The 23,958-nt window shown below is 46.7% G+C and overlaps 1 protein-coding gene across 2 annotated transcripts in view; it reads right to left on the bottom strand.

Moving 5' to 3' along the window:
• Positions 1 to 2,569: 2,569 nt before the first annotated feature.
• Positions 2,570 to 23,958, bottom strand: part of Usp31 (ubiquitin specific peptidase 31) — a 60,619-nt gene continuing 39,230 nt past the window's right edge. The window contains exons 8-16 of one of the 2 annotated variants that reach the window (XM_070004345.1): positions 23,215 to 23,326; positions 22,635 to 22,729; positions 21,243 to 21,320; positions 20,444 to 20,573; positions 16,971 to 17,090; positions 14,554 to 14,779; positions 10,359 to 10,517; positions 9,124 to 9,276; positions 2,570 to 7,245 (exon numbers count right to left, since the gene is read on the bottom strand). In XM_070004345.1, coding sequence (XP_069860446.1) covers positions 5,648 to 7,245; positions 9,124 to 9,276; positions 10,359 to 10,517; positions 14,554 to 14,779; positions 16,971 to 17,090; positions 20,444 to 20,573; positions 21,243 to 21,320; positions 22,635 to 22,729; positions 23,215 to 23,326 — 2,671 coding nt within the window. In that variant the 3' untranslated portion in view covers positions 2,570 to 5,647. The remainder of the gene's footprint in view (positions 7,246 to 9,123; positions 9,277 to 10,358; positions 10,518 to 14,553; positions 14,780 to 16,970; positions 17,091 to 20,443; positions 20,574 to 21,242; positions 21,321 to 22,634; positions 22,730 to 23,214; positions 23,327 to 23,958) is intronic. The other variant, XM_070004346.1, reaches the window with a different exon arrangement.

Below are 23,958 nucleotides of genomic sequence, written 5' to 3'. Positions count from 1 at the left end.
TGAAAAGTTCCTCAAGTCTGCTAGGAGCCCTGGGAAACACTGGCTGTAAATGCATGCGACCCGGATGTAGCCTGAGGCCACCACACAATAGTATACCAAGTTCCCTGGTCCTCCTCTTATGAGCTCTGAGTGGAAAGCACCAACTCTTTCTTATACTGCCCAATGTACTAAGTTTCTGCACTATTTGAAGCCACATTCTTTCCTTAGGACAGCAGTAGAACCCTAGAAGTTATAAAAAATGAAAATCTATTAAAAAATGGCAGGTTATTTTTAGAATACTTCAGCAAAGTCTCCAGGCTATATACACCAGTCCAAGTTCACCATATCCAACTCCATTCCCACCTGCCAAACGCTGAGTATTTTACAAGCACTCTCACCAATGATCCACAAACACCCCAGACACACATGCAAGGCAAATGGAAAACTCACATTCATGCTTATGCTTGCTCATCTTTACTGATTAAGCCGTACTATAAAAAATTACAAATTCAAAAATAGAGAGCTCCAGCCTGCCACCAGTGGCTCACACCTGTAATCCTTGCCACTCAGGAGGCTGAGATCTGAGGATCACAGTTCAAAGCCAGCCCAGGCAGGAAAGTCTGTAAGACTTTTATCTCCAATTAACTAGCAGAAAGCCAGAAGTGGAGCTGTGGCTCAAGTGGTAAATCACCAGCCCTGAGCAAAAATGCTAAGGGACAGTGCCCAGGCCCTGAGTTCAAGCCCCAGTACACGTGTACACACACACACACACACACACACACACACACACACACACCTCCAAAATCTGAGTTGCTTTATTACTTTTTGGTCACATGTGGCCTTGATTTATTGGTTGCTTGCATAGGTAGTAAGAGCATGCTTTCTGGGTGAGATGGAAGTCATGCAAAAGTGTCACCACCTGGGGGGGATGGTCACACTCACAGTGCACTGCACACACACACTACAATGGCGTTCGCATGCCCCATGGGAAGCTAATGGCAAGGAGGACAGTTGCACACTCAGGGAAGTCGTGTGTTTATGACAGGTACTAGGTTTGTCAGCAAAATGTGCCCCTACTCAACTCCCAAGAAATGAACGCTTCAACATCCCCCCAAGGTATGTTTTCTTGAAACGGTGCCAATGATTCTCTCACTAGCTCAAAAACCCAGGCCAGATATACTAATTCACTTCGTGTCCAATAATGGCAACTACTCAGGAAAGAAACACCAGAGCTGTTCAGGAAATTTGTCAGGATGAATGTCCATCCATTTCAAACAACACTTATTTGGCCTAAGTGAGCTTTCCTCATACTTCTTCTTCATCTTCCCCACAGCTGCTACTCCTGTTCCCTTTACATGGTGTCCCTGTGACTTTGATGAGCTCCTGTAGAATAAGGACAATTCTTACTCCACCCCACACAAAAGAACCCCACATGCACCTTGTACAAACACAGACCAACAAAATCCAACGCGAAGGTCGCTCAAGCCCTAAGCAGCAGAGGCTAGAAGAGGGTGATTTGGGCAGAGAGGAGAAAGGGCTCATTGGCATGCTCAAGAAGAACACTTCACTTCTCTGTGGAAAGAACTGTCACTCACCTAGGACATCATGAGCATTCCCTGGTGCCCAGCTGTGCTCCTAGGGCTCTGGCAGCTTTCAGCTTCCTTGCTATACAAAGCAGACCCTGAATGAGCAGGAGGTGGCAGAGAATCTAAAATGACAGGAAGCTGGGCTGGGTAGCTCACATCTAGAATCCTAGCTCCTAGGGAGACTAAGCCCAGGGCAAGGGAGATAAATGTTTGAGGCCAGTCCAGGTAAAAAGGTGTGACACCTCCATCTCAACAACAACAACTGGGTACAGTGGGGTTTTCCTTTGATACCAACTATGCAGATAATATAAAAACAGAAAGATCACCATCTAGGCCAGCCCAAGCAAACAGCAAGTTATTAAAAAAAAAATGTTTTTAAAGCAAAAAGGCTGAAGGCATGGCTCAAAGGGTAGAGTGCTTACTTAGCAAGCAAGCATGAGGCCCTGAGTTCAAACCCCAGCAAGAATAAATAAAGTTAAGAAAATGTAACAACATGAGTATAAATTTCTCTGGGCTTCCATGTTACCAAAGGCAAGATGGGGGATGACTTAAGGAATGCTGGAGCGTCAGTGTACTAGTATTTTACAGAAAAAGAAATCAAGAATAAAAAAGTTCATTTTAAAGCAGACAAACATTATAAATGCAATACTAGTGTTGGTGAGTGCGTGGTGCTCTGATAAACCCATCTCAGGCCAACAAGAAACTGGGTCTACTACCCTCGGACATGATTTTAGCGAAAGCACACACGTGCTTTCTGTGCCAAATACTACTGAAAAAAAATTAAAAAATAAATAAATCCCACCAAGTCTTTAACCTACCACGAACTGAATAAAACCAAGAAACAATGGTCCTGTAAGATGTCATATGCTTCAAAGAGCACTTCAAACTTCTGGGGAAAATATCTCTTCTATGTCTTAAAGCCATATCAAATAATCAGGAATAATATCATTTCCACTGTTTACCAAGCACAGAAATAGCTTAATGCCGAGACAATACCATAATACTTCCTTGTGCTTTCTATTTAATTAAATGTGAAATGAGGACTAAACTCTAAAGGCATACAGCTTATGGATTTTTATTATTAAAATTTTATTTCTTACATTCCCATGGAAAATTCAGACACAGAGTGTAAAAAAAAACTATACATAATGGAAAATCCATTCTCATAGGACTCAAGAATAAAACCACCTACCATTCATTTCTACAAATTTATTTTTATAAATGCTAAAGTGATTATGCCAAAATAAAAAGACATGTTATTAAAACCCTCTGTCCAAGCAAACTATGATTCTATGGCCTGTTTCAGCACTTCAGACAGATTCTGAATGGGGTTTACCTACTGCACAAAGACAGGAAGTTTAAAATCAGATCCTACCCGACTCCTGATACCGATGACCTCGGATTCAGTACACCTTCTTCAGGAAGCAAAAGCGAGATGGGAATGTGAGAGTGGGGTACACACTACCTGGATGTCCCTCAACTATTACGACAGAAACAAGGGCAGCCAGGTATCTGAGTCACAGCAAGGCAGAGGGCTGCTTTGCGAAGTCATGAGATCTACACAGTAAAACGAGGATACCTATGGTAGTGGGCAGTGAGCACACATGCAATGAACTGCATGCAGCTCTATGGTACCATGCCCCAGGCTGCATATGTAAGCCTTAAATGTTGCCAGGGCAAGCCGGGCGCTGGTGGCTCATGCCTGTAATCCTAGCTACTCAGGAGGCTGAGATCTGAGGATCGTGGTTCAAAGCCAGCCAGGGCAGGAAAGTGTCCGTGAGACTCTAATCTCCAAATAACCACCAAAAAACCGGAAGTGGTGCTGTGGCTCAAGTGGGAGAGTGCTCGCCTTGAGCAGAAGAGCTGAGCAGAGCCCACCCAGGCCCAGAGTTCAAGCCCAGAGTTTCAAGGGCGAAACATTCTAGCTACCTCAACTAAGAGGGCCTCCAGCCCTGTGAATTACCAGCTAATGATCGAATTAGCAGCAAATTTAAGTAACCTGGTAGAGATATTCCCCAAGAGGTATTCATGGGGAGGAAAAAAAGGAAAAATAAAAGGCAATGCAGAATTGCCAGTTATGCATGTGTATGTGTTAAAGTTACTTTATACACAGCAAGACTGAAAAGAGGGATTATGTATGGACCCACATGTGCACCAAAAGCCCACAGAGAACTCCAATAGAGAACTACAACCAAGAAAAAGTTAGCATTAAAAAGCACATGAATGTATGCCAGGTGCCGGTGGCTCATTCCTAGCTATTCAGGAGGTTGAGATCTGAGGATCATGGTTCAAAGCCAGATAGGGGTAGGAAAGTCCATGAGACTTTTGTCTCCAATTAACCACCCCAAAAAAGCAAGAAATAGAGGTGTGGCTCACATCGTAGAGTGCCAGCCTTGAGCAAAAAAAGCTTAAGAACAGCACCTAGGCCCTGAGTTCAAGCCCCAGTACCAGCACGTGCACACACACATACGTACATATACATACATACACATACACACACACACAAAAGCACATAACAGCAAATAACAGCATGCTCTAGTTTATGGCAAAGTGACAAATGCTATTCAAGGGAGACTCAGGACCACAATTCCCTTGATATTTTTAAAAACTAGAAAAAGTGAAAAGTTAAAAACTGAGCTGTAAGGTATTGCCAGGAGAATTATAAAACTGAAAAAAGTAAACACTCTGTTTATCTGTGAGATTTCTGTGGTTTCCCTTCTGTGATCTGTGCCAACATACACCAAATTCCACTCCAAAATTCATTGTTAGCACAAAGAAGACATAAATGAGATACACAAGCCTGGCAAGGCTGGGCCTGAAGTACATCCATAACATTGTGCCACACATAGCAGAAGCCACTTCCTTCCTTTGCAGCTGGACAGGACACGAGTTTACACATGAGGACAGCATGGAGCAACCCTCTCTAACAGAACAAAGCACCACCACAGGAGGAAATGGTTGCAATCCATGCCACCATCGTTAAAGCTGGGCTTTGCTAGGGAATCTTTCAGAAGGGCTAATTACTCTCTAGTATAGTTTAAAATCCCAGTGGGGGCTGGGAATGTGGCTTAGTGGTAGAGTGCTTGCCTAGCATGCACGAAGTCCCAGGTTCAATTCCTCAGCACCACATAAACAGAAAAAGCCCGAAGTGGCACTGTGGCTCAAGTGGTAGAGCGCTAGCCTTGAGCAAAAGAAGCTCAGGGACAGAGCCCAGGCCCTGACTTCAAATCCCAGGACTGGCAAAACAAAAAACAAAACAAAACAACAACAAAAAACAGTGGCATATTTAGAAAACTGGTACCTGGCTCTCTGGCTAAGCAATCTGGTATCCCAAGAGCCACCTCTGCAGCTCTGAAAGCAGCAAAAGACTTCTGTCTCCCTCTAAAACATCTGTGTGTGGCAGCAGAAGTGACAGTTACTCATGCCACCTTCCTCTTGAATGCTATTCACTGATGTCCATCATCCTAGTCTAGCCGAGTCACATACCTGAGAACATTAGTGAGGAAAGCTCGACCTTCACAAAGACAAAAGATGGGCTCACAGCGCAGAGAGCAACAGCTGCCCTCCGCTCATTTCCCTGCTGGTATCACAGGTTCAGAGCTCCTGATGCCACTGGCAACTCACGAGGACAGATCCTGCTCAGATTAAAGACAAGTCAGATAACTCCCTCTCCTATACACTCACCATGGCTCAACTAGCTCGCATGTTTCAAAACAAACCCGAGTATCCAACAAGTCATCCAAGTTCTCTAGAAAGACGTAGCACAGTTTTTGAAGGGACTGTCAGGGTGCAGTCTACAATGACACCAGTTAGCTTGTTAGCAATGCTTTGCCTATGGCTGTTATTTGGTTCAGTGACATAATAAGGTGACATTTCAGCAATCTGATTGAATTCTACACACACACAACACACACACACACACACACACACACACGCACACACGCACACACGCACACACGCGCACACACACAGAGGCACATGACCCAAAAAATACAAAACAAAAGCAGAGAGGGCTTTAGTGGGAAAGAGGGTTCTAAATAAATAAACATCTTTACAGATAAAACACTTGGGGTGCAGAAACGTCACTGAGGTTTCTGAGAAGGCCGTGCAGAGCTTTGCATGCTGGAAGCTAACTTTTTGGAGGCTTTCTCTGAGGCCTGCCTGCCACTGGGAGACGAGGGGACTCCAGAATCCAGCTGGGAAGACTTGGGTTTGCGGGAGGACAGCAGGGAACGCTTAGCAGAAGCAGCGTCCTTGGAGGTGAGGTCTTTACCGACCACATTCCCGCTTGGCTGCTGGGAGCCTGGAGGCTGGTGGTCTTTCTCGGCCTTGTCATCCGGGGTATTCTTACCCACCGACTTGACAGAGCCCCCAGCAGCCTTTTTGGCGAGCAGTGTGGTCTTGCCCAGATCAGTGGACCGCCGAGTCTCCTTCTGTCTCAAGGCCGACTTGAAGAAGGACAGCCCCTTGTCCTCGGACTTGCTGTCCCTCTTCAGGCCGGAGCGCACGCTGGCACTGGGCGAGCGCAGGCTGGCCATGGAGGAGCTTCGCACGTGCTTGCCATCACTTCTGCCCTCGCCTGCTCTGGCCTGGCTCACCCGAGGGGAGGTGGGTTTGGAGGTGGAGATGACACTGGCTCTGTCGGAGCCCAGGCTCTGGCGGGAGCCCTCTCTGCTTAAGCTCCGATCTGAAGTCCTGCTCTTTCCAGGAGGGACGGTGCCCCTGGGGGCAGGGCCCGAAGTTTTTTTGGCAGCTGTGGAAGCTGCAGAGTGAGCGAGGGCAGAGGAAGGCTTCTGCTTCTGCGCGCAAGGGGAAGACACGGAGTCCTGGGACTTGGAGGATGACTCCTTTCTGGGCTGGGCCGGCGCAGGGGCTGAGTGCCTTCCACTGGCCCTAGCAGCAGAGTCTGCTTTGCTGCGAGAACGGGAGGGCTTCAGAGAAGCCTTCACAGGGACGGGCGAGGAGGGGGACGTACTTGAGAGAGAGGAGTCCTGGCTCGCCAGGGCCGGCCGCCCCTTGCGCACACCCCTCTCTGGCTCAGGGGCACCTCTGCCACTCGAGGGCCTCCTAGCTGTGCTCTCAGGCTTCTTTGTGAAGGAGCTTGGGGGGCCCGGGGGCTTCACCTCTTTCACGGGAGAGCTGTCCACGGAATCACTCTGGTCTACATAGGCAATCTGGTTGTTGTTGTCAAATGGATCAGATGGGGGGCAGATGGGGGACAGGCGATCCCCTTGTGCTAAGTTTTTGTTCTGTGCATCTAAAACACTGGAGTTCAATTTGCGGGCATCTGACTCGTCTTTGAACACACCTTCCATGACAGCCAGCGGGGCCCGGCCCGCAACCTTGTGCTCACGGCGACCATGACTGTCACTTGGCTCCTGGTAGCTGCTGGACAGGTTCCGTAAGCTACCGAAGCAAGAGATGGAGACCTTGTCGTCCCCGGCTTCCCCAATCCTTTCCAGGGTAGAGGCAGAGCCGTGAATCGGGGAGTCCCCTGAGAACCGGGAAGGAGAACTGGAGCGCATCTGTAGCTTGGCAGACAGGGACCACGAGGGTCTCATGCAGTTTTCGTTGACAGCCAAGGGGCTGGTGACGGAAGATCTGGATGACAAGCTCTGACGCTGGACGCTTCTCACGAATGGTCTAGTTGAAAAGCCTCCTGAACACAGCACAGAGAATTCTGTTACAACAACAACAGCATTCCAGTAAGGTCTTAAGACAATGAGAGAGAATGCAGGCAAGCCATACAGAATAAAGGAGGATGGCCTACAGAGCCAGCCTGTCTGGGACGAAAGACAGCCACATGGCTTCCACCTCTTGGAGTCCAGTTCCCTGATCAACACAACAGGTCATTCGAACTCAGGAACCAGCAAGCCACTCTGTGCCACCTGGCCCACTTCTCCTGGAGAGGCCCTGGTAACCAAGGAACCACTCAACTCTGCCACCACAGCGCACAAACAAGCACCACTGGGTGCTAAAATGTTCTCATGGTAAAAGCAGCAGGCCACATGTGGCCTGTGGCTTGTAGGTGGCTGGCTGATAGTATGTCTCACGTGAGAATTCTAGAAAATCTGACAAATATGTGGACAACAGGGAACCTGGAGTGGCAAGATGCTCATTAAACATGAGCTGTTAATCCAGCCACTAACTAGGTCCTCTGGAAGGATATCTGGGCCCCAGAGAATGAATTCCTGGCCAAGATGACACCAAAAAAATGAAAGGCAGAGCTAACACCCAAACCCATCACAGCAGGTAACTTAGTTATTACTGAAGTGCATCAGTGGAAAGAACCAGAGTGTTGGATATAATTAATAAATACTTTCTTGAGTGGTCCAAAGCCTCAAAGGGGAAAAAAACCTGACTACAACAATATACTTGTACTTGCAATGACTTTAAATTTCTGAAGAAAATCCTTTAAGTTGAATTCTATCTAACACATTTGTTACTATGACTGTGGCATTGAAAGAAACAATCTAAAATCCTAAGATAGGCTCTGGCCTGTGTACCACCCAGCACCATTAAATGATAGTAAAGTGTAAGAGGACATTGATTTCCCCAGCTACACTAGCTTAAAAAAATGGGTCAGAGGGTAGGAAGGTGGCCCAGTGGTACAGTGCTTGCCTTGCATGCATGAGGCCCTGGGTTCGATTCCTCAGCACCACATAAGCAGAAAAAGCCGGAAGTGGAGCTGTGGCTCAAGTAGTAGGGTGCTAGCCTTGAGCTGAAGAGCTGAGGGACAGCGCCCAGCCCAGAGTTCAGGCCCCAAAACTGACCCCCCCCCAAAAAAAAATAAAAAAGAGGTAAAAACTGGGTCAGTGCACACCATCCTGGACTTACTTTTTAAACAACAATAAACTCAAGCTTTATAGGCAGAATACAAATAACCTCTTCCTATGCAGACCTGGGTTCACTAGTTGGCCTCGTGAGATATCAGGAGCTAGATGCAGCTTAGCAACTGCAGTCTGTGCTCTCATTTTACAAATAAAGTAACAAGCCAGAAGAGGAGGCAGACCAGTCTATCTTCTTCCTCTGACCTCCCACCCCATGTGGTGGTCACTTCATTTCCTCAGCATCATCCATTACCACCAGGAGCAAATCACTGGCCACAGAGTGAGCATCCCTGGACAATGACTCGTTGTGCTCCTTCCGGAAGCTGAGCTCACCTGTCTTCCTCCTAGCTCTTGAGACCTGGGATACCCAATCCCCACCGCTGCTTCTGGTACTCTCTGTCAGAACTAAGTCTATCCTGCTGTTACTCAAGTTATAACCAAGTGAAAGTTACAATCAATTAAATTCCGTTTTCTCAATTTCCACTGTGACTGTGTTTAGGATAAGCAGTCTGAAGCTAAACTGAGCAACTCCACACCAGCCGGCCCAGCCGGAGTCCATACAGCCACTCTGAGGACTGAGTACTCTCCAGAGTCCAAGCTCCAGCCTGCATGTTAGAATGTGTAAGTGGAGATAATGAGCAGAAAGAGAAAGGGTCCTGTCGTTAAACATTAGTTCTTATGGTCCCAGCCCACAGCTCCATCGAATCCCACACAGACCCCTCACCCACCGTCATCTTCACTCCTCTCCCCAGTCATCTCCACAGACTCAGAGAGCGAGGCTAGGGAAGTGCGTCTGGAGGAGGCCGCAGAGGTCACGCTGGCTGGCTTGCTCCCTGGAAGTCGGCTCACCCAGTGCTCGCACAGGGAGGAACTTGTGGAACCTGTGGGAAAGGGGGTGGGACTGAGGTGGGCCTGGCCAGTGTCCAGCCAGCGCTGCCCACCCTCATGCAGGCGCTGCCAGCTGCTCTGAGCAACTACCATCCTCGTGTTGAGGTGAGACAAAACTCCAGAGCAAACTACTGAGAAAGGATGAAGAACAAATGGCCTGGCAGCTCCTGCTGCCAGATTTATGGTAAGCAACTGACTAATGAAGCAGCATAGCTACCTCAGGTAGACCTCCAAAATGTGTCCTACCTGCACCCCACTCAGACCTTGAAAAGCTCTGAGGAAAGGCTATACTGAGTGGACTTCACACTACCTGCTGACTGCAGGGTGGGGTATGGCTCTGTTGCATGACGCTCCCTTTCCCCTCACAAGCTGCGAGAGGGATATGGGGTACCATTCCCCACCCTGGCCTGTTGACACACTACCATGTTCCTCCTCTGCCATGCTTCCTTCAAGTTCACACTCTGTGGTAGGTGGTACACATCCCTTGTTCAGATCATATGTGAATGCCTCATAACAAGTTGTGTGCAGGCACATGTTCCTCCACTCCTAAGAAAACAGGCTAGGTCCCATCCCGTAACCCAAACTGCCTAATACTACTACAGCTATCTCCTTCCCCTGACAGAAGGGGATAAGAACTCTTTCTAATGGCCCCTGACCCTTTTATAAAGCACTTTCCCACACTGTTACCTCATTTTAGCAACTCCCACGAGGTGGGTGCCATGATCATGGCTATATTAAATATGTGTGTGGTTCTGCTGGGACAATGCTCCAAGACAGCACCAGGAGGAGGCTCAGAGCAACATGACAGGGCTGCTATCCAGCTCGACCTCAGACACGGTGCGTGGGGAGAGCCTGGTTCTGCATGCCACTGCATGAATTCTGCTGCCCTGCAGCAGCTCTCCGAAGCTAACCTCACTTCCTTGACTGAAACCACAGTTCCCAGACTAAATAAGAATGTGAGACCGGATCTGATCTAAGTGGTCATTATGAAGACTTCTAGATATTCTCTCCTCTGGACCATGGATTACCACCTCCAGCTCTAGAAGCAACTACCAGAAACCAGAGGCAGTCTTACCTGCCACCGAGCTGTTGGCTGACCATGAGGGGATGGCAGTCCGCCTCTGGTAGAAGAGGATATAGGCCGTCTGCGTGCACACTTCATCTTCTGACAGCTGCTGCACTTCGCTATCGTCAAAGCAGTACCAGAGGCCATCCACAGAGTTCTTACAGTACGCTGCCAAAAAAAGCCCACCGTCAGCACCCACAAGGCTGCGCCAGCCACTGCATTCTGCCCTCACACCATCTTTCTCACGTAAATCATCGAGAACTTTTTTTTTTGGGCGGGGGGGGGGGGGGGGGGGGGAGGGTCAGTCGTGGAGGCTTGAACTCTGGGCCTGGGCACTGTCCCTGAGCTCTTAGCTCAAGGCTAGCACTCTACCACTTAAGCCACAGTGCCACTTCTGGTTTTCTGGTGGTTTATTTGAGATAAGAGTCTTACAGACTTTTCCTGCCTGGGCTGGCTCTGAACCACGATCCTCAGATCTCAGCCTCCTGGGTAGCTAGGATTATAGGCGTGAGCTACTGGTGCCTGGCTACTTTTTAAGGCTGCACATAGGAATGAAGGGATATTAAGGGGAAAAATCCAAATTCCTTATCACATTCAAAAACAAAAAAGTGCCAAGAAATTTCAAACTATTATAAGAACCTAAGAGTTCTAGTTCATCTTAGAAACCACAATATACTTCCACTGGGTCTCAACCAGAGACAATTTTTCCCTACAAGAGACACTTAGCAGTGAGTAGAAACATACTGATTGTCACTACTGGGGAAGGGCCTGCCCCAGCATCTAGGAGATAATAGAGGCCAGCTATGACCACAAACACAGGCTAGTATCAGAGAATGATCTGGGAGTGGGACAAGGAGATAGAAAGTGAGAGAAGGGACCCAGATAAGGAGGCTAGACCAGACAGGTTCCCCAACAACAGTGGGGTGAGTAGTCACTCTCAGCTCAGGACTTGCCAGACCAGGGAAAGGAGGGGGGAAGGAAGAGAGAGGCCACACCTGCTTGGCCAGGGGGATGAGGCCAAGCAGATACATGAAGGAGCCAGTGGGTGAAGTGACTGCTGCTCTGGAGTGCTGATGGGGGAGGAGCTATAAGGGACACACCCAAGAGAAGGGGACAGAATAACCGTGCTCTCGTTTGTCTGTTTCCCTTCAGTTACCATGTGCAAAACAGGCCACAGAATAACTCACTAGTAAGCACTTCAGCTCAACTTGCTCTTCTTCCCCAGCACTGTCTTTTAAAGTTTTTTCTAGGCCAGAGTCACTCAAACTGCGGTTTGGAGACCAGTGCCTTTCTACAACAGAAGCACCAAAACAGAGGTAGGCACTGGAAAATGCTCAGCGCCATCTGATCTGCTGTGGTGTCTTTATTGTATTTATACTGAAGTGTAAACTCTTGGAGAGCTGGGTGTTTGAAAACACAGATGAGGTCTTCATCCTAGAAGGCGTGAATAGCAGCTAAAATCTTCCCAACCCTGTGGTTCACCATGCATAAACCATGCTGTTATACACAAACTAGCACAAAATGGAGAACACGCCCAGGTAGCCCAAAGGAAAACTTAACTGCATCTTTCATCCAATAGTGCTTGACGCTTTTTATATGGCCCATAAACTGACTAACCACTTTACATAATACCAGACAAGCAGCACCATGGCTTAAGCATGGGAAAGAGGAAAGTAATACCAGTGAAGCAGGCATGCTCCCTTCCAGATCACCTGTGTGGTTCCTGAGCAAAGTAAAGTTACCTGGCCAAGACCACTGCGCTGGGACGACAGGCCTGGGTTCTCACCCAAGCCCGTTTCGCTAAATTATACTAAACTCTGGGGGTGCCAAGCCTTCTCCAAAGTCTGTTCTATATAGAGAGCAGCAGGATTCCAGCACTGTCCTAGCTCGCCTGACTTCTTGCTAGAAAGCACGTAACAAGCCAGTCCACACTTTCCTGATGGCTTGTCCGCCAAAGCTGAGGCTGGATGAGTACTAATGAGCAACACGGGCAAAGGTGCTACTGCACAAGTTGCTGGTGAAACTAAATAACCACTAAGTCCATTTCCAGGCTAAGTGTCCATGACTTACTATCCAACAACACAGATGTCACAAGCAATGGCTTTCAGAAAATATAAACAAAGTATGTCAAGTGCCAAATACTACATCGTAACTTCGACCATAACGCCAAATGGGTACACAAGGTAGAAAGTATATTCAAGCACTCAATTTAACTTTCATCTCCTATGAAGTGAGAAGATGTGAGGGAGCCCCTCTCTCTCCTGTAAGTGCTTCCCCAGGCAAGCCGAGGCAATCCAAACCACTCCATTATGAGACACTCAGAGGCTGAGACAATTCCTTCCTCCAACAATCGCTGATAGCAACATTTAAATATTTAAAAGAACTGGTACTAAAAAGATTTCAAGAATCTAAGATTGCATCTAGTCATCCTCCTGACCCCTCACCCCCAAAACCCAGGAGGCAAAAAAAAAAAAAAAAGAGCAAGTTGAAAAAGGGTACTGGCAAAGCTGAGCAGGCTGGCAGCACTCCTTGACCTTGCTAAGGGGCAGGGAGGCTCGTGGCTCACTGCTAAAGATGTTTACCAAAAGAGGCAGAGCCCAGCCCTCCTTCGTGTCTACCCCCACCTTTATGAAGCACTAATGTTAAGGAAACCACTACACTGAGGAAGAAAAGGAAGTCCCTGAGAAGTACAAACATGAAGTATATTGAATACAAAGGACGAAGAAATCCGAGTCCTCATCACCTGCACAGATAAACCAACTTAACACACCCACCCTTACATGAAACACATGCCCAAGCAAGAAGCCCTAAAACCTGCCATGTCTCCGGAGAGTCCATATGCATACCCAACAATTCCATTTCCAATGCCATTTCATCTCAATGGAAGGTAGGATTAAAACACAGAAAAGTGAGTATGAACAAAGAAGCTCATTCGTACCTTGAGTTAAAACCAGAAACAATATAGGTGTTCGGCAATGTACAGTCTGTCTAAGAAAAGCAATGTCAGGCCACTTCATCACCCAAACACAGGAATGACTCCAGCATCACCAGGCAGCTAGCACCTCACCAGTTCAATGAGTGGAGCCACTACCTCTGCCAGCCCCTGAGGGAGCAAGGTGCAAGCAGCAGATTACTAATCTCAGCGGGTTCTCCTGGCCCTCAGCACACCCAGCCACATACTCCTCTGGTACCTACCTCCCCTACCTCACTATTACCTTCCTACATTTTATTTGTATCTATGTCTCCCCCTTATTTGATTACATCCTGGAAACTAGAGGCTAGATCTATTTGTCTCTGATGTGGCAGAGTCCAGCTAACTATAAGGTGCCTAATAAATGTTCACTTGGAACAGAATACACTAGAATCATAATAGTAAAAAATAACAGCCAAGAAGTTTGACATTTATCAAACTTTTACAAACATATGACAAGATCTTGTCTAGCCTTCAAAAGGAAATTCTGATGCATGCTATAACACAGACAGACCTTAACACATTAAACTGAACAGAATAAGCCAGCCACAAAAGAATAAACATGGTGGGATTCCAATGATCAGAGGTACCTAGAAGAGTCAAATCCACAGAGACAGAAAATGGCACAGAGTTACTGCTTGGGAAGATGAGAGAAATTCTGGAGATGAATTGTAGTGGTGACTGAACAACAGTATAAATAGACATGTCACCAAATTATAAACTTCAATGTGACCAAAATGGTAACAATTTTGGTGGCATGTGTCCTATCACAAGGGTTTAGGATATGAGCTGTGGTTACTTTGAGTAACAAGCCCACCCTGGCATTCATCATTCTCTTTTCCCTCACTCCCTATAGTTTATAAGCTTTTTAAGAAACTAGAGTTGCTTTTACAAGTGGAAAACAAAATGAAGTGAAACAAGTGAAAACAAAACCAAATCAGCACTATAAAAGTGGTTCACAATCATCTGGATTAAAGAGATGCCAAAACCCTGAAGCAACCAGAGAGCAAAGCCTCAAGTGAGCAGCCTGCTGGGAAACACAGAGCATCCTCAGGGAGCAGAACATGCTGTCTGTGCACACGTTCTCATATGGGGAGAAGCAGGAAGACTTGCCAGCACAGGCACTGGAGAGAAAGGAGCTTCAAAGCCACGTGCCCCCCCGCCCCCCACCACCACAAAGCAGACAGCCTGAAGGGAGCAGCGCATAAACACGCAGCCTCTTGAATTGCAGACCTGTGTAGTGCCCCCCTTGCATGGTGCCATGGTGGTTGCACACAGCATACAGGTCATAGATGGAGTCCTCAGGGTCCCTCCCGAGTCCATAGGGCCGTCTCCACGGGGACCAATGGGATGGCAAGCTCCAGCTGCTCTGGCTTCTCTTAACCACATGAGGTGTCATGTCCAGGCCAGTCAAGGGGAACTTGACCATGTTCTGAAGTTTCATACGCCTGTCTCCTTCCTGTTGCAAGAAGAAAAACAAGTTCTGATGACATTTTCATGTAAGCAGATGGCAGATGAGTTTACGTGTGGAATGTGGACGCTATCAGCTAAAGCAGTTTGAGACACTTATCTGATGTTTCCCAAGACAAATCAAACAAGGAAAGAAATGAAGTTTCAACTGGCTTGAAGGAACAAGTTTCAGCACAAAACTTTAGGAACCAGAAAGGATCTACAAACAGGGGATAAATGAGCCCATCTGCATTTTCCATTTCCTTATCATTAAAGGTTTTTGGGATTAAAGATAATTCCAGGTGGCTCATCCTGATACCTCTGTCAACAAGGCATGAGAGCGACAGAGTGACAGCTGCTGCATCAAAGGCAAACCCCAGCACCCAGCACACAAGAGTCAGGCAGCTCCTTCCTTCACAAGTTCATTAGAAGTTCTCACGGACAGGCTGGGCAGCGGTGCTGGCTCATACCTGGAACTCTAGGCACTCAGGAGGCTAAGATCCAGAAGATCCTGGTTTGAAGCCAGCTGGGCAGAAAAGTCCACAAGACCCCACCACCAAAATAACCAGCAAAAAGTCAGGATGTATGGCTCAAGTGTTAAAGTGCCAGCTGAGCATACCAAGCCACACAAACACAAGACCCTGAGTTCAAATCCCAGTAACAGTGCAAAAACAAAGGTTCACAATGATTCAGCTGATATAGTCACTGAGCTAGCAACCTGGGCAATCTGTAATTTCCATGAAGCCCAGAGGAGAATCTCTTGAAAGCCAAACATTAGTTGAATAGATATGACTGCATATTCCTGTGTTCACAGGACATTTACAACAATAAATCAGAGATGTGCCACCCCAAAGAGTATTCAGGAGAGGAAGGCACAACTGGCCCTCAACAGGCTCACTCGGGAGCCAAGGGGTACACTGAGGCTTTCAGCCGACTCATGGCTGCAGTGCATAAAATATGTTAGGGGAGGACTCAGTCACAGAGGCTAAGAAATCCAGCAGAAGATGTCAAGTAAGAAGGAAGAAGAGAGACAGGAGGGAAAGAGACACACAGGAGTCAACAGAAAGGCTCAGCCAGGCTGCAGAAGGGCCTGCCCCCAGAACAGCAGCGTAGAGAAGTGACAGACACACTGCAGCTTTGAGTTTGGGGTTCTGGAAGGAGATGACGGATCATCAGAAGAAACAGCAAGTATAAGGAACCGGTCTGTGTGAGAGGAAAGAACCCTAAGCCGGCTGTCCACCTGCAAAGCCCAGCAGAGCAAATGCCCAAGTGTCACTCTGTGGGCCACCTCTGCTGCCTCCTCCCAAGCCATTCCCATCCATCCATCCGTCGCCACGACAGAGCTCTGGCCCAAGCCATCAGCAGTCCTCTCCAGATGCACAAAGGCTCCTCCAACTCTCCCTCTAGCTTCTTCTGCTCTGTACGTAGCCATCAAATAATCTTTCCAAAATACCGACATGGCAGTGCTGTGTCACTGCTGAAGTGCCCCGACAGAATCCTACACCACCCAGAGTCTGCCTGGACCACCACCCTCCACCACCCCTCCCTCTCCAATGTGCCACCTGGAGTGCAGTCCCGCTGGCTTGTTTGTAGTCCAGGCAAGGCCCTTATCTACACTGTCCACTCCACCACTGTGTGTGCACCTGGCTTCCATCTTCCCTAGAAACACTTGCTCATCTTTCACACACAAACCTTCTTACACAGACAGGCCACAGGAACTCCATGAATGCCCACCTCCCACACCTCGAAAGGGGGGCCATCTGGGGTAATCCTGACCTCAGGAAACAGAACCTCAGCCTTTTTCAAAGACAGACTCACACAGCCAGACAATGCAGAGCAGTTCTCTAGTTCTTACTCATCTCCACTCAGATTAGGAAGAACTCCTTATCACATTAGGTAGAAATAGATTCTGCTTCCTAGGGAAAGACTGTCACTTGTTTTTTGTTTTTTTTTTCTTAATCCCAAAGTAAATACACCCAAATTTAAGCACAACATTGACAAGTCTAACACAAACCCTCAAGCATGAAGTACTAAAACATCTGCAGTATGAACTGCAACATTCAGGATGTAAAGGGTGAGAACACAACATGACCCGAGGTGGAGACAACTGTGTCTGCACGTATCTAGCCAGGTCCAACAGTGAAGGGAAGGAAGCCAAGGGAAGCGGGGATAGCGGGAGCCAGGACAGCACATGTTCTTACCTGGCGAAACCTCTTGAGGTGGATGATGAGGACGTCGGGCAGCGTCCACAGGCTCAGTGTGATGCTCCCCTGCTGCAGCTGTTTACAGTGCGGACAGCGCCAGGCATCGTCCGGGGCAAGCTGGAAGCAAGCAATGAAGCTGGGGTTAGGTTCCACTTAACAGACGGGAGACTGTCACAGCAACAATGTCCTCCACTCAGTCCCTCTGGGCTGCACAAGGAAAGCAATGCAACACCACCACCACAACAGGCCCTGGCCAGCATCAGCACCCGATACCTGCTGCCCAGACGTCCCACAAAGAGAACAACTACCAAGGAGAATGTTAGATGTCACAGAAGTACCCCCAAGCCTAGCACACCCCCACACCTGACTCATCATCTTCCAACCAACATGAACCCTTCTTTTAAACATCTGTATGTCCTCTTGCAGCAAACCCAACCACTGCCCTCTAAAGGTGAAAATATGGGGCTACCCAAACCCTCAAATCCTTCTAGCTTTGTCTCACTCCACATCCACCCAAATTCTCTCCCTGCCAATTCTCAGCCTGTCTGCTCTCCTCCATACCATCCCCACTGCACATCTGTCACCTCATGACGACCTCTCCCTCCTGCTGTCAGATCCATTTGTCATCTCTTCAAGATGGTGGTACACTACTTCAAGGTATGAACCTGTGAGATTTGTACATTCCTCCATGTTCAGAAGCTACATCAGATGTGAGGAGGAAAGGAAAGCCCTGTGATAGAAGACATTCCCATCGGGAAAGAAGAGAAAGGAGCCAAGGACAGAATCTTGGACCAGTTAAGAGAAATACCAAACCTCAAAGGCCACCAGAGCCTGGCAAGAAAAAGGGAAATCTCAAGTATTCCCCTTATGCATACCAAGAGGAATGCTGGGCACAACTGGTGATGCTCAGCAGGTCATAATACCACAGGCAATGTGGAGGGCAAGTAAAGCCAAATGGGAGTCAGACAGGACAAGAGGCTGGAGGATGGAGTAATACTACTACCAATAAACTTAAGCACATCAGTGGAGGACAAAGTTTATGGTCATTTCACTAAAAGGGACCAAGGAGTGTTTTCCTGATAAGGGGACCCAGTGTGTAGGGGGAGAGGGAAGCACGAAATCTGACTAGAAGGGGATCAAACTATCACGTGGCAAGCTCATGTCTCTGTGTGATGTATTAATGCTTCCCAACCACCCTAGTGCTTGTAGTAAAGGCAGGTTTCTGTTTGTTTAAACACCAATATATTTTAAAGACACAGTAGGAGTGTTGCAAGTGTCTCTTTGCTTTGCTTTCTATTCTGACCTGTACAGTTACTGAAAATGCCTAGGCTGAAAAGCGGGCCACACTCCAAGCCTCCCTTGGTCTGGTTGCCCCTACCTGGCAATAAAGGGCCCAGAGATCAGCAGTCTGCTATGGAAGTGTTCCTCATATGAATACAAGATCACTCATTCCCAGTCTTTATCCTGTGCTTTTCATATAAAGTAAAGGCCAACCCCTTATCCACACAAGTCTTCCAAGAGCCTGAAGGACATCAGATTCTTTACAGGCTTCCTCAGCCACAATACACTTGCCCAGGTCATGACTCCCAGGCACAATCCATTTCCTCTGCTCTCTCTGGCTCTGTCCCCATTTGCCATCCTAACCTGACCACAGAAAGCCATGAAAACAGGGTGTGTTTCTAAAGCTTCCATCAGCCAGCATGACAGTGTCTCATGCCTTTGTGGCCCTGCTGACCAAAACACTGAGCCTGCAGATAGCTAGACCCAAAGCCCAACCGCACAGCTCATTGCTAAAGCCACATGCACCTCTTGGAACTCCTACTGCTGTTTTTGGCCCAATGCTCATGAACTTTCCACAGACTGCTCACATAGTCCAGCACACAGTTACTGCACACTTTCCAGGGTGCCAAGTACTGTTCAAGAACCTAAGATATCTACTGAGATAGTGAATGAGCCAGCCACACTGGTCTTATTTCTGTTTTTCAGCTATGCCAGGCTTCATCCTACCCCAGGACCTTCTCCTCCTCTTCATTAACCTTTCATGGTCTGTGAGCCATTCATGGGCAGAAGCATTGTCTTGTCGTGACTCCTGTGTATTCTAGTGTACCAGGGACTACCTGGCACACAGTAGGTACTCTGTGTTGACTCCTGTGTATCCCAATACATCATTCACTACCCAGCACACAATAAGTACATTTGTCTGTCTTGACTCTAAGTCTAACACAGAGTAGGCATGGTGTCTGTCTTGATCCCTGTGTATCCCAGTGCACTGGGTACTATCTGGCACATAGTAGGTACTTGTTAAACATCTAAATGTTTAAGCCACCATTGAAATCCATCTTTCTAGCATGAACTAATTACTGTAGGCTGTGAGAGATCTTCCATGGATACCAATGGTGTCCAGTAGATCTGCTCCCTCTTGAGCTCGGTGGCATTCTCAAACATCTACCAGGTCAATTTTTTTATAAGAGCTAAATGGGACAGGATATATGCATGCCACAGTCTGCAATCAGCCAGTTTCAAAGCCAACTATTTTAGCCCAGAACTGAACAGGAATTTAAAAAAAAGATACTAAGAAAAAGTATTGTTAAGCTGGGGGCTAGTGGCTCATGCCTATAATCCTAGCTACTCAGGAGGCTGATTTCTGAGGATTGCGGTTCAAAGCCAGCCTGGGCAAGAAAATCTGTGAGACGTTTATCTCCACTAAACCACCAGAAAACCAGAAGTGGCACTGTGGCTCAAATGGTAGAGCACTTGCCTTGAGCTGAAGAGCTGAGCAACAGCACCCAGGCCCAGCGTTCAAGCCCTACGTCTAACATAAAGAGAGAAAGAGAGAATGAGAGAGAGAAAGAGAAAGAGAAAGATAAAAAGGGATGAAGGAAGGGATGAAGGGAGGGAGGGAGGGAGGAAGGAAGGGAGGGAGGGAGGGAGGGAGGGAGGGAGGGAGGGAGGGAGGGTATTGTTAAAGGAACTAGCTGGCAACAGCTTTAGGGAGAAAACTCAGTGAGAATACAGAAACCCTTTTCAAGTATTACAAGATGTGTGCTTTTGTTACAGTACTAGATCCAAGTTCAAGTTATAGGGGCAGGGTGAGGAAGGTGGGGAAGCAAGGGAGAATGATAGCTGACACCTGGATTCTTAGTACAAAAGTGCTAGGTTCAGAAGCATTGTTTTCATTACTAAAGAAAATAAAGTTTCTAACCTTAAGCAAATTAACAAAAACGAATACTACTCATGACTAGCTAATAGAAAAATGCAGAATTTACAAGATTAGCTTCTAGAGTACTATACGTCATCAGAAGTTTGAAGTACTTCTGGTTGAAGTCCTAAAAGGAACCACATTGGCTATAGCATGCGCAAAGATGCCACTCCTGCGCACTGTCTGGGGCAGAATCGCTGGCTCTGGTCATCGTCCAGCCCCCCACGGTGGGGGTGGGGGTGGGGTGTTTGCCCGTACTCTCGCCTCTCACCCGCTCCTCTTTGGTGTAGAGCTGGAAACACTGGGATAAAGTGCAGGTCTGAGGCTGCTGGTGGTGCTCCCTCTGCAGACGGACGCTCTCCGCGTCAGGGATATACTCATCTTCTGTGTTTATGAACAAGCTGCAAACAGCAGGAGCAGTTAACAGAGAGCATCTTGCAAAACAGACAAAAAAAATATAACTGCAGCTTTACAAAGTGGCTATGACCTCATAACAAAAAAGGTCAATGTGGAAGACAGCCATCCAGCTTCCATGTACCACAATATTCTGGAAAAGCTCTCCATTTGCAATGCTATTTTATAAACTTGGTAGTTGGTTTTTCTGGCAATGTCTATGAACTGTACTGGATTAAATCATATGTTTCTTGTCCTTTGTATCTTAGAGCATATATGTTCGACATAGCTTACTAAAATTGATGGGCCTGTAACAAAACTGAAGTAATACTTAATGAATTCAGCTTCCCTCTCAGCAGAAAATAAGTGTTGTAAGGTTCTAGGACTAGGAAGAATGTGTAGGAAAAGAAATAATAAACCTCTTAATGAATTAACAACAGATTTAGATACTTAGCTAAAAATAAGGCAGACTTGTTAAAGAAAAAAAAGAGCTATGTTTCAGCAAATTTGACAGCTCAAAGGTGCAGTCAAAATGATCATAAAACAATGAATCTGAATACTAAGTATTCATATACATATATGTGTGTATGTATATATATATATATTATATATATAATATAATATATATATATATATATATATATATATATATATAATATAGACATAGATATACTCACAAATCTTTTGTCTCCTTGTCCCATTCTACTACTAACTTCACATGAGCTGTGCCGCCTGGTCCACAAGACTTTAATGCCCTACAGAAACAGGAGGAAAAGTCACATATTATTTTCTAAAAGCAAGATTTTACTGAAACGTGAATATGTTCTCTAACTGGAATCAGGTGATTGTGGAAGATCATCTATTCCTCATCAGAACAAGTTCATAGTGAGATCATAACTTCAGATTTAATACCTAGCTAACAAGTAAACTGAAAAAATACATAAATTAAAAAGGTACAGTATGCAAATGAAGAGACAAAAGAAAATTCAGTATGGCAGTGTAAGGCATCTAGTCACTGGCATATTCTCTATCACCTTTCCAACTTTTCTCAGTTTCTCCGCAACCCAAAGACAGAGTCAAGATTCTGGTCAATCATCTGCCCTCACATCCCTCCCCTGACACATGCCTAGTTGCTTGTGCCCATGCCAAACACTCCATGCCCTCCTCCTCCTGCATCCTTCACAAGGCTATGCCATATGATGATTAGTCCTCACCATTTGCTGGAAAACTAAGCACGCGCACAGCTCATTTTTATCATCTCATCATTTTTTTTATGCCATGCAGTATTTTGGATTATTATCTCATCTATTAACTTTCATGTCTAAACCCAAATAGGGAGCTTTGAAACAAAACTATGTCCGTCCTGAAATGTAGGCAGGCACCAATGTCTGTTGGGAAAAACCTCTGTAAGAAGACCAATGTGAGTTTTCATACTTCCCCATGCACCTACGTGTACATGAATCACATGCATACACCCTATCACCTTATATCAGACTAGTGTGAACATCATGGAAGTGTATAGGAGGCACAGATGCAGCAGAGTGTGGGGAAGAGGGGTTCCTGGCAGAGGAAGGTGCACAGGTACATGGTTAAAGCTGTCACATACGCAAACAACCATGAGTTCTGATGTGAGGCAGGCTTAGGGCAGGGGGGAGAGGAAAGCAAGGCTGGCCAGAGAGAAGCATGGAGTCACAGAGGACACTTTCCTCTGCTGTGGAACTTGTGCTTTGCCTTTGAGGCCACCAGACACCAAGTAAGGGTTTCAAGGAGGATGGAGGCCTGATAGAATGCTACTCCGCAAACTTTCCATCATGGTCACTATGACAGCATAATTTATCTGTAGATCTATTACATACATGATTTTCCTAATGTGAGTAAACTGTGGCTTTTCTGATTTCAAGAAAAATCATTAAACACTTCCCACTCAATATGAACCAAAATTGAAGCATTTAATGTGCAAATGAACTTACAGAAACAAATACCATTACATAGGAAAAACAGCAGACATCACTCTTGATTAAATACACGTGCAAAGTCCACAAGTAGTTCTGGTTTGCCTCACTGCTTACCTTTCAACTGTTGGGTGGCACAGGGGCTGCTCTTCCTGGGGCAGCAAGTACGTTATGCCCACAACACTGACCACACGCAAACTGAATGGACACACCTGCAACAAGCATCCAATGAAAATTAGGCTGGATTCCTCACCAAGGGCATTTCCAAACAGACAAAAGTGGCAAATGGCTCATGCTCAAAATGTTCCTCTTCAATGTTCTGCTATATGGCTGAGTCACTCTATAATAACCACACATGATCGCTCAAATTCAATTACATATCAAATGTTATGTAGATCTAAAAATATATTGCTTTTACTGAATACTCACATGATATAGTCTTCTGTGGACACCTAAACCCAGTAATAATATATATAAAACACCAACATAGAGATTCAAAAACTTCTCCAAGGTGATTCAAACACTATTAAATAAACACTATAAAAGATTATATAGCCCTTAAGGAAACCTTATGGTGGTCAGCCCCTTCCATAAAAGGAGGGATATTTGAAAATTTGAACCAAATAGATTTCTCAGAGTGAGTATTCCTTCACTGGGGCGTTTGCATGCTCTATTGGAATATCAGCACACTACAAACCTGAATGCAAACTGAGGGCCTCAAGAAATACTTCATCTTCTCCAGGATTTCCTTCTGCAAAAGGTCCCATGCCACTGTCTTCTCCAAGTGCAGGACGAAAGGCAGTCCAAACCTACCAAACACCAACACACAGTCATTACCTTCCAAGAATTCAAGCCCTTCAAGGCTGTCATGTCACATTCAATGGAATCACACTGACTGGTTTTAGAACAGTCCCTAAACAGGAAGACCACAACAGCTAGACTTCTAAATAAAACCATGTAGCTCCTACCCCCAGGCCCTGGAGAGGAGCAGGTGCTAGACAGCAAGCGCAGGGTCAGCAGAGCCAGCAAGAGGGTGGCATGTGCAGGGGGCTGACACAGAAGATACCAGGTAAGGGCTGGACGTGGTTGGAGGTCCCACAGGCTGGTACAAGGGGGGCACTAGCAAACAAGTGACTGAGAGTTGCTCTAGAACTAAAGTTCTCTCTGGGGTTCCCATGTCCCAGAGCCTCAGAGGCAGTTGTGAGGTGTTCAGCTTCTGTTGCACATTATCATTTACACAGGAGCACTGAAAACTGATGCCCAAATCCAGCCTCAAAGGTTCTGATGAAATCAGTGTGGAATGTAGCCCAGCATCGAGACCTCTCAGGAGCTAGCCAGTGATTCTAACTTACAGATGAAGGCAAGGACCACTGGCCTGGCCTCCACTTCCATCCATGCTTGCATTACTGAAACCTGCATGCTGATCCTCAGTGTCTTCCTC

The sequence above is a fragment of the Dipodomys merriami genome, unplaced genomic scaffold (genome assembly GCF_024711535.1).
Source record: "Dipodomys merriami isolate MVZ:Mamm:240054 unplaced genomic scaffold, mDipMer1.0.p SCAF_62, whole genome shotgun sequence".
Classification (NCBI taxonomy): Eukaryota; Metazoa; Chordata; class Mammalia; order Rodentia; family Heteromyidae; genus Dipodomys; species Dipodomys merriami.
The sequence above is the reverse complement of the archived record's forward strand: the minus strand, read 5'-3'. Positions and strand labels throughout refer to the sequence as shown.